The sequence below is a fragment of the Haliotis asinina genome, chromosome 10 (genome assembly GCF_037392515.1).
Source record: "Haliotis asinina isolate JCU_RB_2024 chromosome 10, JCU_Hal_asi_v2, whole genome shotgun sequence".
NCBI classification, from domain to species: Eukaryota; Metazoa; Mollusca; class Gastropoda; order Lepetellida; family Haliotidae; genus Haliotis; species Haliotis asinina.
Window position 1 is genome coordinate 24793404 of NC_090289.1, and position 13431 is coordinate 24806834.

Below are 13431 nucleotides of genomic sequence, written 5' to 3' on the forward strand. Positions count from 1 at the left end.
ATCTGGTCATGCTAGTGTACTAACAACTAACTTATAATGAACTGTATTTATGACGAATGTCTGCTGTTGAAATTTAAACAAATGTCAATAATTTTGTTAATACACGCAGTATTTATCCTGTTATATTTTACCCCTTGACTGTTTATAATCCTCTTTCTCTTCAAGATAAACACAGCTTTTTCCTTCTTTTCTCAACACAATCTCTTCCAAACATCCTTTGTCTTAGAAAGCGCTTTCTGTTTTGAAATTTCTGGCAATTACAAATCTTTCTCTTCCCATCCGTGAAGATTCTTATCCTTTTCTGAAATCTTTCTCTGGTCTATCTTCTGACCTTTCTGTCCAGAATTTAAGGCTTGGCTTGAGTGATGACCAGCTCTTGGTTCTATGCTCTCTGTTCATTGTAAGTTGTCTGTAGGTAGCCAGTATCTTCTAACCACATTCAAAGTGTGTGCATGCAATGGTGGCTTGTACCTCACCTGAAACAGTCTGGTGATCTTCTGCTGCTTGTTATCTGGTATGCATCTGCTTGTTATCTGGTATGCATCGTAGCTATTCTTATCAAATTCCAGCCCCTCTTTTTCAAATGCTATTTTGTGCTGGTTTAAGAGGTGATCAAAATGGGAACCTATGGGCATGTGAGGTTGAAAATGGACTAGGAGTCTCTGCTGGTCATAAGGAAGGAACTTAATGGATAGGGTAGACGGGCTGGGTTGGCTTTGTGAATGTCATGTCAGTATCACCATCTCCATCTTTAATTGTTATTCTATCCTATAGTTATAGTGTTAATGTTATTATATTCCACGGATTTGGTACTAATGAATAGAAAATTTTGTTGAGCAAAAAAAATAGTCTACAAATCTGATAAAAAATGGAAAATCAACACAAGGCACTATCTGGTTCACCACAAGTATGTCATGAAATTAACAGGACCTCACAACATATTGAGATTTCTTTGTGATAAGTAAAGAAAAAGAACACAAATATTTACATTTTATTTTCATGAAACAAAAGTAGTTTGTTACTATATTAAATTTGAATTAAAGTATATTCTGATATTTCGAAAATCTGTATATCTTCTAAATTCAAGCATTTGTCATAGCATGCCTAGCAAGACAGACAGTGTGATATCATATGATGCACATTCTGGTATATTTGTATATCGTATGTTCTAACAATCTAATCCGAATTCATCTATGAAATAGCTGATTCAGAATTTCACTTAGAGATTTCAAATCATGCCTCTGATTAGAACTGCTCATTTGGCTGACTCTTTGATTAGCCCTTCCTAGATGAGCCCATAGCTTTCTGTTAAACCATTGTTGATCCATCCTTGAAAAGGGGTAGTTTTCATTTTAACCTTACCAGCACACCTTCCTGGGTCACTGGGCAGTATTATGTGATTTTTTATAAAGGTGAGCACCAGTAACTATTATATAGTTATATGTGCTTTTTGTTCAGGCCCCCTAAGTAACTGAAGGAATTACGGCAAATTTGAAGGAATTGCATCTCAAATGTAAACAACTGCAGCCCAAACTCGCGAAACAATTGTAGCAATATCGGTAGTTTAGCGGTAATAACATAAACACAACGCCCCTATCGGAAACAATGTCGGTAATACTTGAAACACACTCGGCCATCTTCGGAGATTTCTCCTCAGTTGTGTGATTTGTCAGTCGCGCCCTGAAACTCACACATCAAAACATGGCGTCACTGGAAGGAGCACCCGCCTCGGTGAGTTTTGTTTTGAGTTTCTACTGTTTTCATTGTCATAATTATCCATCTTTGACCACCCGTGTTGAATGCATTTTTTATATGACGTGTTATCGGAGCTATAAATTATATTTTTTAGGAAAAGATCGTCACTGCAAAAGAGTGTTTAAAAGTCATGCCCCCCAGAGGTTGTTTACATCTGAACATCAGAAGCATCTGGGTGCATGATTTATGACGCTCTTTTGCAGAGACGATCTTTTCCTAAAAAATATAATTTATAGCTCCGATAACACCTCATGTATAAAACGCATTAAACACGGGTGGTCAAAGATATGGATAATTATGAAAATGAAAACAGTAGAAACTAAAAACAAAACTCACCGAGACAGGTGCTCCTTCCAAAACGCCATGTTTTGATGTGTGAGTTTCAGGGCACAACTGACAAATCACACAACTGAGCCGAGAAATCTCCGAAGATGGCCAAACTTTTTTCAAGTATTACCGACATTGTTTCCGATATGGGCGTTGTGTTTATGTTATTACCGCTAAACTACCAATATTGCTGCAATTGTTTCGCAAGTGGACTGCATTTGTTTACATTTGAGATGCATGTCCTTCAAATTTGGCTTAATTCCTTCCATTACTTAATGGGACCTGTTGTTCATGTGCTCTAATTTGAATTAACCCCAGTTAATTAGCACCAGTGCCTATTATACAGTTTTATGTGCTTCTTGTTCATGTGCTTTGATTTGAATTAACCCCAAAGATGCACGTATTTAATGAAATTTAGATAGTAATGGTCAACTTTTGTTCTCTTTGTCAGTGACGCTTTGCAAACGAATAATGGTTTGTTGATTTGGAATGTCAAATCCTGGTTATTTTGTTTCCACTTTTATATCTTTCTGTTACACAAGATGGAGTTGATTGCTTATGCCTTTCCTGCTCTACCTTTCTTCCTTACAGGAACGAAATCGGAGTTCTGTAGCATGGCTACTGTGTAGGTCAAGGACTCTCATCAGATGTATTTTCTCTTCAGTTTGCTTACGTAGCAAATATTCTACAAAATCCTCAAACAGAATATTCTTAAAGGAAGATCCCAAATCAATATCTCATATCTCTCATATCACAATGCATATTCAGTTTTGGAGATACAGTTGTGATAGTTGTGTAGGTGGTCATAGTTAGTATTTTGCTATCAGGGATCTTGACAATACAAAAGATATGATATGATATAGGATATTTATACAGCGCACATATCCACGCACTAGTGCATGCTCAAGGCGCTGGTATTTGAGGCAGGGTTCAGTTTCTCAAAACAATTGTAGCACTAAGACTATCATAATTCTATGTTAAAGTATGGGGGTCAGTGCTAAGATCACTTCATGTAACAGGGTCTTGAACTGAAGAGAATATTTTGGGATGATGCATTAAATGTGTTTTGAAGATGCCAGGTTACAGAGAAAATAAAGTCTGTACTAAGGCCATAGTGCAGTTGTCTGTTAGTTTGTAGACACATAAGACATATTTGTGAGCAAGACATATTTTATCATTTCAATATCTGTTGTCAGGAGGACGTTACGAGCTAAAGCGGCCATGGGTTGAGTGTCTGTCTCACAACAAGGTCAACTGGAAGGAGAAGGCGTTGAAAGGTTGTGAGAGGATGTTGATGGTTTATTATTTACAGAATTGGTAAAAGATATAAATTTTTAGATTGATGTAATTGTTTTAAAATTTACTGACCGCATTTGTTAATGATATCTAAAATCACAATCACATCCTAAAACTATTATCACAGATTAGATCTTGTAGTTCTTGTGTCATAGAGTTCAATATCAAAACGATTTTCAAACAAACCATTGATTAAAAGTCATCTGTTTCATAAAAGAGCATTTATGTTTTTGAAGCATTCCAACTTTCAAAGCAATTTTGCATTGGTTTTTAAGATGCAGAAGAGCGCCATCTAGCAGCAACAAGGGCAAATGATGCAGCCAACAAATCCAATACAGAAGATTCAGAGTCAGAGAAAAAACAGGCCAAAGAAACTGAGCCTGAAAATGAGACAAAAGACTCAACAGCAGAGTCTGATAAGCAATCGAGTGCCATGAACTCAGATACTATCAGTATTAGGCCACTTGTGAAAGGTAAGAACTAATGGACGCAGTGTTGTGCGCGTGCGTGACGTGGCATTAGTCGGTGACTCTGTGTGACTCTTGGCCACGTGAACTCCTCAACTCTACATACGTACCTACTTGTAGGGCAGTGTGCATACAAACTGTGCCGTGACTCACCCTCTCCCCTTGGCTCCTGCATCTTTGTTTCTCTCTCGCTCTCCTCGTCATCTCTGGGTCAGTCAGTACATGATGGAATGTTTCATCTGTGATCAGTGTGTTAAACTTCATTTTTTATTGAACAAAGCCATATCCATATTTCCATGCCATCTTGTGAACTCTGACCTTGACCTTTTGACCTAACCCTGCAACCTCTGACCTTGAGCTCATCTCAGGACTTATGGAAATATTTTAGAGCTACCTTCTGCTTGCTTTGTTTGTTGAACAAAACATTCGTCCTGTCATCTCTCTTCCCTCTGCTGTGGAGTAAACTCGGTGCGTACGTCATCTGTGTGCAAATTATTCTGCGTGCGTTTATACGTACGTATATGTGTGACATGAACTCATCTGAGGACTGCACCACAGATCACTTCGACCTAACATCATTTGTACGAACATGGTGTGTATATAGATCTTACTTTTATTTACATCTGCCAGCTGTTGGCCAAGTAAGGCTTCATCTTGAGGTACCAGAAAGGATGCATGTGATCTAGAGATAAGGAAAGCAAGGGTTTTACTATGCACTCCAAAAGCCCTAACTGTTTTTTTCCTCCTTTGTCAGTGCTTTTCCACATACTAAACTTGCCAAATCGTGAACCATTGTAACCATCAAGGTTACAGCGTTATTTATGCATTATCATTTTACTAATCAGATATTTTAATATGTAAAAATGTGATGTTTACATTATTATTTATTGTTTGATTATGATCCTAGGATTGTTAAGTCGTAGTGCTGATGTTCAATCTAGGTAGTTGTTAGGAGAATAGTTTATGCCCAACTGGAGTAGATGTTTACCCCAAATACTAAACATTATGTTTTATCTGGATTATAATCTGTAAATCTCTGTACTATATAAACTGTTGAAATTTTAAATGTTTACAAGTAATCTAATTTAATGAACAATACAGTGAAAACAACATTCCTACCAAAGCTCAAATAGATTTATGACAGAATTTTTAGATTAATAATCTTTTCTTCTAAACTGTAAAAGATTTCATTCTACAACTTAAAAAATTATTTTCCTTTTGATTGCATTCTTTAAATTTCTAAATGTTCTAACTTTCTAAATAGGTAGTGTCAAGTATCAAGAAGTGAATGATTATTAATAATATTAAGAATGTTCATATCTTTTATCTTTTTCCAAACATGAAATGTGATTGAATTTAAAGTCTTGTTTCAAACACTTAAAGGGGAAAATAGACATATAAGGTTATGATACGAACAACAGTGAATAATCCAAGCTCACCTGTTCTTTAACATGTTGATATGTTATTTATTAGCTAGTAATATTTAATTAACCAGTTAGCTATTTACTGATTGTTATGATAATGTGGTTGATTATTGTGATATCATCATAAGTTGATCATCTTGCATTATATCTAAGTGTAAAGGGTTACATAATTTAGATCTTCTCAAACTTGGTGTGACATAGGCATATCAGTTTAATCAGCAACATCTCTTAATGCACAATTTGAATTTTCCACAGTGAAGCAAATCATTATGTTACGATTTCATTTTTTTATGTTGACATGCATGCTTAATTAAAAATCCATTTAAACTGTATTTATACTGCTATTGAAACATAATCATGTGAAATAACTTCCAGTCAGTTAGTTATATATGCCGTATAACATGCCGTAATTAGAGAGAGAGGGAAATATAAATCAAGTGCCAAACAGCATCCTGCTAGAACTGGTTTGATTGATGGCTAATGACAACAAGAGAAATGAACACATGTCAATTTCGACATCTGAATTTTTTTGCTAGGAAGAGAAAAATTAAGAAATAACACAGGAAGAATTTCTCAAAGAAAATATGTAAAAATGAATTTCAGCATCTGAGTTCATTAGTTAGGAAAATTCAGAAATTACACAGGAAGAATTCTTTGAAGGAAATATAATGTGTTGCTGAAATCTGATTCATTTCAACGAAAGGTTTATTACTTTTATGTGATCAGAAATAAATATGCATAATGTTTTTGACAAACTATAGAAAGGGCAAATGAACAAGATTGGAGGTCACAAATGATATTATCTGGTTTATGATGTTATTACACCATTATTGATTCAAGAACATGCAACAGGTCTTGATGAAACATACAGGACTTTTCATCAAGATTGCATGTTTCAGCTGGTGACGATGTTGAAATACACATGTTCCCGTTTCTATCTGTTTAAGGGAAAGAGTGTATTTAACTGTACATACATTTTTAACAATTTTTTTCTTTAATCATATGTGATATATCTCCATTTGTCTATGATTTCACAGACCTGTAGCTGTAACATAGTTCTCTCTCGCATCAGATTTTATAGAGTGTCCACTATCATAGATGTATAGCCAGTACAGAACTGATCCGACCATTCATAGTCTAACTGTTCTCTTATATCGAAAGGGGAATAACTCTTGAGTGTGTGACAGGAACATATTTTTTTCGGGGTTCTTAGTCCTCAACCCATTTCAGTTGAAATTGATTCAAAAGTTGCTTTGAAATATATTATTTTATGATGAATTAAATGTCATTGTTATACTGGAAAAAGGTCCACTAAAAGTTTTTTTGACTTTTTTTCTCTTGTGAATATAATTTGGTCAAGAGGTTTCTCATAATAGCAAATTTTTGGGGTTGTATTTTATAAGGGCATCAGTTATGTCTATATTGCCTACAGCTTACAAAAAATGCTATACACGTATTTGCAAGTTATTTTCTCATCACTTTCTTTAAAAATGTTTATGAATTAACCTTGCACACTTTTTTCAAATGCACTTTTTCTGAACTAACAAATGTTTTCACACAACTAATATGTCTGTACAAATTTCTCATATAATTATACTATTTTAGATTTATGAATTGTAATATTTTCAAATCGAAAAATATATCTATATATTCTGAAGAATATATTTAATATTTTACCCAGATCTTTATGAAACAAAGACTATTATTTCCTGACAAAAACTGTTTTGAAATTTGAGTCTATATTTCATTTTTCAGTCCACAAGTCGGTTATTCGAAAATCTCAGAACATCCGAAAATGAGGAGATTTGGTACACCAGCAGAATACAACATTGAGAAAATACTCAAAATGTGAATACCTGGGGTTGGGGGTGGGTCACGATAATATAAATAATTTAAGGACTTAAAAGGGGCAAGAACTCTGGCTTTTAGGAAGGCTGCATGAACGCTGACATTTAAGATAGCTGCCCTCAGTATTTCAGATAGACTTGTATATTGCACACACATCACACTGTATTTACATGTATTTCATCTTTTGTTACATTCTAGTAATTGATTTACATTAGAGGAAATGGAATTTGAATTTTCATTTAGAAATAGACTTGACAATGATAGAAGTATAAGCTATGATATCAATAAAGTTGTGTGTTAAATTGTTCAGAAAACAAAATTGTTTGGATCAAATAGCATTTTAGAAATTTCTGTCACAAACTCAAGAGAGTAGGGAATTTAACAGTGATTGTTTGATATGCTATTGTGCCCTTTCTGTAGAATATGGCATTATTTTCTATAAGTCTTCACAAGACATGTACATGTAAAGTTTTAAGATTCCGGAGGTGTCATGCATAGTGCATCAATCATGAGAAGTGTATGTATCACATGTCAATAATTACTGTTGAAAAAACAAATTCATACTTTTGTATAATTACTTTTAGACAAATTGTTTTCAAATTGTAAAAAGCTAGTACTTGTTACCTGTGCTGCCTCTACAGTGTTGATTGTTAAGGTGTTATTGATTGTTGTGTACAGTTGTTCATAGCGAAATGTACGTCTACAGAAGGGGCACTGAAGATGCTGATAAGGCTGTGTGAATGCATTTGATTTCTTCCAGGCCTGTTATGGGCAAGATGTACATGTATACAGTAGTATACAGTGGTAAAGAAACATTATGCAAGTTTTGATCCACTTGACCAGAGGAATCCTGTTGGAAATATGCCTGATTTATTTCATACACACCTGACAAGGATTAAAGGACATCTGTGATGAATGTAAATGAAAGCTGTAACCATTTTGTTGAATCTATTGTTAAATAATATTATTGATCCATTATCATTTGATTAAAGAGTATGCACAATGTGTTGTTTGTGGTTGTTGATTGCAAGTGTGATTGACAGCAGGAAACAGAAGAAGAGTTTATATAGAGACCTTAGATACACAGTACTAATACCCATATATCGTATGTCTATACAATGCTACATGTTGCTTGACAAAAACATCATTTATGTCTTACATACATGGTCAGTATTGTCTTGATAACAAACAGAAGAATTTGCATGATAAAGGAAATCACTTTCTCTCCTTAAATGTAGAACTAAATACACTGGAAACATTTTCAAAAATTATTTTTAATAGCTTATTTATATTTATATTTGTAAAAACAATTAATGTTATAAGTTGTTATAAGTTGAGTTATAATGTCAGACAGCTGGGTGTTGCAATGCTTTCAAGAGTCAAAAATATTATTAGTTAAGTACCTTCCAATTGGGTCAGATTCTGTACAGGAGGATCGTGCACAGGACGGTTAATCATGTCCAAGATATGCTCTAACGGATTAAGATCTGTTCGTTTAATCGTGATATGTGGGAAGATGCTTAGTTAAGTTCTTTATGTACGTTTTGTATAATACCTTTGGAATGGCCCTAGAGAGGATGTTGGTTAAAACAATATGCCGATAAACAAGTTAAATGTTAGTATAACAAATACCATTGTCTATTATTACATATAGGTAAACAACTAGATAAACACAACCATATGGGCCACACAGAGCACACTGAGCAAGATACAAAGCCTTATGAGTCACTTGTTCTTGTCAAATCAATAAAAAAATTAATTTGAGCGTTTAATAGGAGAGTATTCAGGTAAATATCAAACGCGATACTCACTGTAAAGAGGACATGCTAATGTACTGTGGAATTGACCTGCTAGCTCAGTCACACAGGAACTACAAAACGCAGTTTCATAGCTTTACAAACGAAAGATTAATATGATTAGTGATGATGTCCGTATTATCAAAGAGTGGAAATAACCTACATAATATTAAACACTGAGTCTTTGTTCAGAATATGCTGACACACGTCTTGATGCTTTGATAGTGTTCATTTTAGTGGTAGAGCCAACATACTCAATAGACACGTCATCCTGAATTTTACGACTGCGACCTTGATGAATCTATCTCTAATTATGATTAGTAAACTACCTAGAACTCGCATGCACTAAGTCATGATTATGGCAATACGTCGTTTTGTGGCAAGAGGCCATGGGCCAACACAAATGATACGTTGTTTAGTTCCTGTGTAAAATTATACAGATTGACATGGTAGTGCGTATTTTGGCCTTTAGCTTCTGTATCTGAATCCCGACTAAACATCGGCAGCGGAGAAGCACACTGTTTACACCACTTAATGTAGCTTGTAGATTCAGGTGGACCAATTCAGTTAGAGCATTGGTACGGGAATTGTTTTCGCTAACCCTCCTGTGAATGAAACCCACTTTAGGATAATCGTCGAGGATAGGACGCTGTTAACATCCCTTCATGTAGATTAGACGCCTGAAAACAATGCAGATCGCGTCATGTTCGGGATGCTTATATGGAAGATGGTGGTTGAATGTGTCTAACCTCTTGTGAAACCGGAACAGTGTACATTATAAACCAACACCAGACAGTGCGTTATAATTAATGTATTATAAACTATAGTTTTAATTAACCAGCAATCGTTGGGCATTAATTTACCAAACAGATGCACGAATACGTATTCATACACAATTTGATGCCTTTTTTCTCTCTCTCTCTCTCTCTCTCTCTCTCTCTCTCTCTCTCTCTCTCTCTCTCTCTCTCTCTCTCTCTCTCACACACACACACACACACACACACACACACACACTATCTAAACAGCTGTGAAAGATTTGATAGACCATTCACTTGGTCGAACACAGATGGCCTATGCTTGAAACGCAGTCTTAGAAAAAAACATAATCATTATGAACGTCGAGGTACCACAATTTTCGTGGAAATGTTGCTATGGCAACTGTAAGAACATAATGCCACGAAAGGCGCTGAAAAGGTAAGTAGATACATATCTTTCTCTTCAAGCATGTTCTCTTCGACTGTTGCCCTAAGAATGTTGCATGCTCTACCTTACTCACATATGTCAGTTTACTCTTCCCTTCAACAGTATGTAAATGCTTCTTTGTGTGTACTGGATTCATGTGAAATTGCTAAAGCTGTTTCCATGTATGTGTTTCAACCCTTGAATACCAATTACTTGTGCTCCCCCGAGGTAAAATATGTATGTTATTTTCATGTCTCTCACCGGCATCTGATAGTGAAACTCACAGATGTATAATCTCACAATATCCTTGCATGGTATGCAACACTAGACTAATCTTTAACAGGAATCGGGTTTGGTGTGAGCATTCCGACTTGAAATAGATCCGAAATTGCAAAAAAACAACAAAAACATTTGTAGTCTATGCTTGTCTAAGAGGGGACATTATGCATCCGGTGGTCTATCTCGGTGACTTGGTTGTAGGTTGTCATCCATGTGAATCAATGCACACTATATCGATTACAGGTTTGTTAATATATGCTGGTCATAGAGGCAAATGATATGATCGGTTTGCACCGTGGTTTGATTCTGTCACCATATCCGACTGATTCCATCGTTCTTGCTCACTATATCAACCACTGGTTTGTCAGCTGGTTCTAAGAGGCGAATGAATCATGTGGGTGGTCATGCACGGTGTTTTGGCTGAAAGCGTGCCAAATCAACCTGATAGCGTTGAATAATACGTATGAGTTCATCACTGGACTGAACGATTACAGAGTAATAAGAGAATATAGAATACGCCCACAAGTATGACCACGCAACTCCCCAAACAATGACTTAATATGAGATCAGATGGTAAAGGTGAAACTATGCTTGGAACTGTGAAATAGCCCATACATGGTGGTTACATACCTTGACCTTTTTGTTCATGTCATGCGTACTGGAACTTGCATTCCTACAGCACACAAAGTGCCAAACACAATCTTTCATGACCTTAACACAAGAACGCATCTGCAAGTGCAACATGCACCAATAGTGCAAACAACGAGTTACCAGTGCGGGATAGTTTCCAAATTTTTCTTGCCAGTCGAGCTAGCTATGCCTGAAAGTTGCTTGTCCACAAAATAATTCACTAGCTCCAAATTTGAATGAAGATACTAATCCAAAGATTACAAAGAGGTAAAATACCGTCATTTATCAGGGCATCATTTTGCGTGAGAGTCTTAGAACTAAACAAGTCGGATAGAGTGATATTTAGTTAAAAATGATCCCATGGAAATTCACTAGCGAGTTATTGTCACAGGCCCTATTGTATTTATACTAGCAACAGGCTAGCGGTCCAGTGGCTATTTCACACACTGACCATGCATTAAGATAGTATGGTTGTCGGTTTAACTCGATGCAACTCTTCGCTCACCGCATCGGAAGTAATCGTATGGAACCTCTATTTCTGTTAGTACTTGAGTTGCATTCCAAAAGGTGTGAATGTTTTCTCGCGTTATATGATATACAGTGAAACACAGTTGTGTCGAGGTTGACGGGATCTATATAGTATAATATAAGTACTTGGGGGTTCGGTACAATCGCATAATGACAAAATCGGGAATACACAGGAATCTAGATTTATTTCGACACAACCGTAAGTCCGACCCAACCGTATTTGACTGCAAATACTTAAATGACACAAGGAAAAAGCGGCAAAGAACGTATTAATGCGAAGCACCAGTACAAAATCTGCTTCTTTTGATCCAATACACATGCAACTTTGGAATTAGATAATTCAATATGTCACTCACACCATATTTCTGAGAAATGTGAGCCCATAATTGTTAAAGTTTTGATTTGATAGATCAGTTTGCAAATAGCTAATTTGCTGTGGCTTGTCATCCTTGTCTTAAACACAGATAAACATGATATTTGTTATGATTGCGGAATTTGCATGTCACCAACGTTCCATATTTGGCTGAGCCAGACTAATATATGTATGTCATTTTCTATTCTTAAAGCGCCGTCAGAAGATATTCCATTCAAAGGGAGACCAAAAATATTATACACAAGGTGTCGTAATTTTATCAGCTTTTATATTATCCACTCTATTTTACGTGCTTGCCATGTTTTGACCAGTATAATGTATTGTACTATTCTCAGGAATAAGCCGCAAAACCTCAACCACAGACCTACTAACGACTTCGGTGTCAAGGTCAACGTTCAGGTCACACGAAGGAAGGTCAGAGACCATACAATCCGAAGACAGCTCAGAGCCGGAAATGATTGATTCCGGATGTGGCACAGACGAGCTGTCACCTTCCCAGAAGTCCCCGCGAGAATCCCTCACCGGAAGAAGCAAGCATCTTCCTCAAGTGTATGAGTCCAGCAATTACGAACAATCCACAACAGAATCTGAAGGGGAGACTTACCAGAGCAGTTAGCGAGAGGAAGACGCGAAGGAAGATATCTTCAAGTAATAGTCTTACTGTCGATAAATGTTTTCCCGTCAGTCCCAGCCAGGAGAGCATTTGACACTAATGTTATCTCTATGCCAATATTTTGACGTTGCTTAAATTGTACATAGTTTAACATTCCTTAAACGCCCTTAGTTGAGCACATGTACTATGTTCTTTTAACGGGTGCCATAGAAACCATTTAATGTGATGTTCATTCTTAGTCAGCAAAACTTTCACTAGATACTGACTGAAACAAGATTTGTTTTCAAAACAACATGTGGATCCAGTTGCGAATCAGGGGCGATAACTCAACTGTTTCAGATACCTCACTTGTGCCCTAGACATAGTCACTTGGGTGACAACGTCCACCAGTTTTCAAATTCCTGGATCCACATTACGACGTTTCCAATGTGTTGAATAATATTTTACAAAATTTTATTAAGCTCTTTTGGGGATGAAAGGTGTATTTCTAGCGACAGTATCATAACGAAGCGTCCTCGGTCCCTGTCCGGTTTTTGAGACTGTGCCGACTGACGGATACATGTCGGTAGTCACCGACCATCTGCCCATCTAATGTTCAATATGTGGATTTGAATGTCGTTCCATGTCTGTCCAACCGGTCAACCCAATGTGAGTATGCACACGATGTACGGGCGTCCAGCGTCTGATCAATGTGGTGACGGAGAACAATGTAAATCATGTACGTCAGCAATAGATTCTCAGAACCAAATGGCGCCCGGACGTATCATCAGACGCACTCTGGACGTAGGTCAGCGCTATTAATAAACCTGGATCATGTAGGTATTGCGTTTCCTTTGCAATTCAGGTGTTTGTCCCTGACAGCTTCTTTATTGGACTTCTTTTTGCCTGTTATGTAGATATATACCAGTAGATC

The 13431-nt window shown here is 36.4% G+C and overlaps 1 protein-coding gene across 8 annotated transcripts in view; it reads left to right on the plus strand.

Annotated features, from left to right (window-relative positions):
* The window catches only part of LOC137299179 (dual specificity calcium/calmodulin-dependent 3',5'-cyclic nucleotide phosphodiesterase 1A-like), a 525403-nt gene extending 512779 nt beyond the window's left edge, over positions 1-12624 (plus strand). For all 8 annotated transcript variants that reach the window (XM_067831741.1, XM_067831743.1, XM_067831746.1 and 5 more), the window contains 3 exons: positions 3279-3359; positions 3654-3851; positions 12241-12624. In XM_067831741.1, the coding sequence (XP_067687842.1) occupies positions 3279-3359; positions 3654-3851; positions 12241-12521 (560 nt within the window). In that variant the 3' untranslated portion in view covers positions 12522-12624. The remainder of the gene's footprint in view (positions 1-3278; positions 3360-3653; positions 3852-12240) is intronic.
* Positions 12625-13431: the final 807 nt, after the last annotated feature.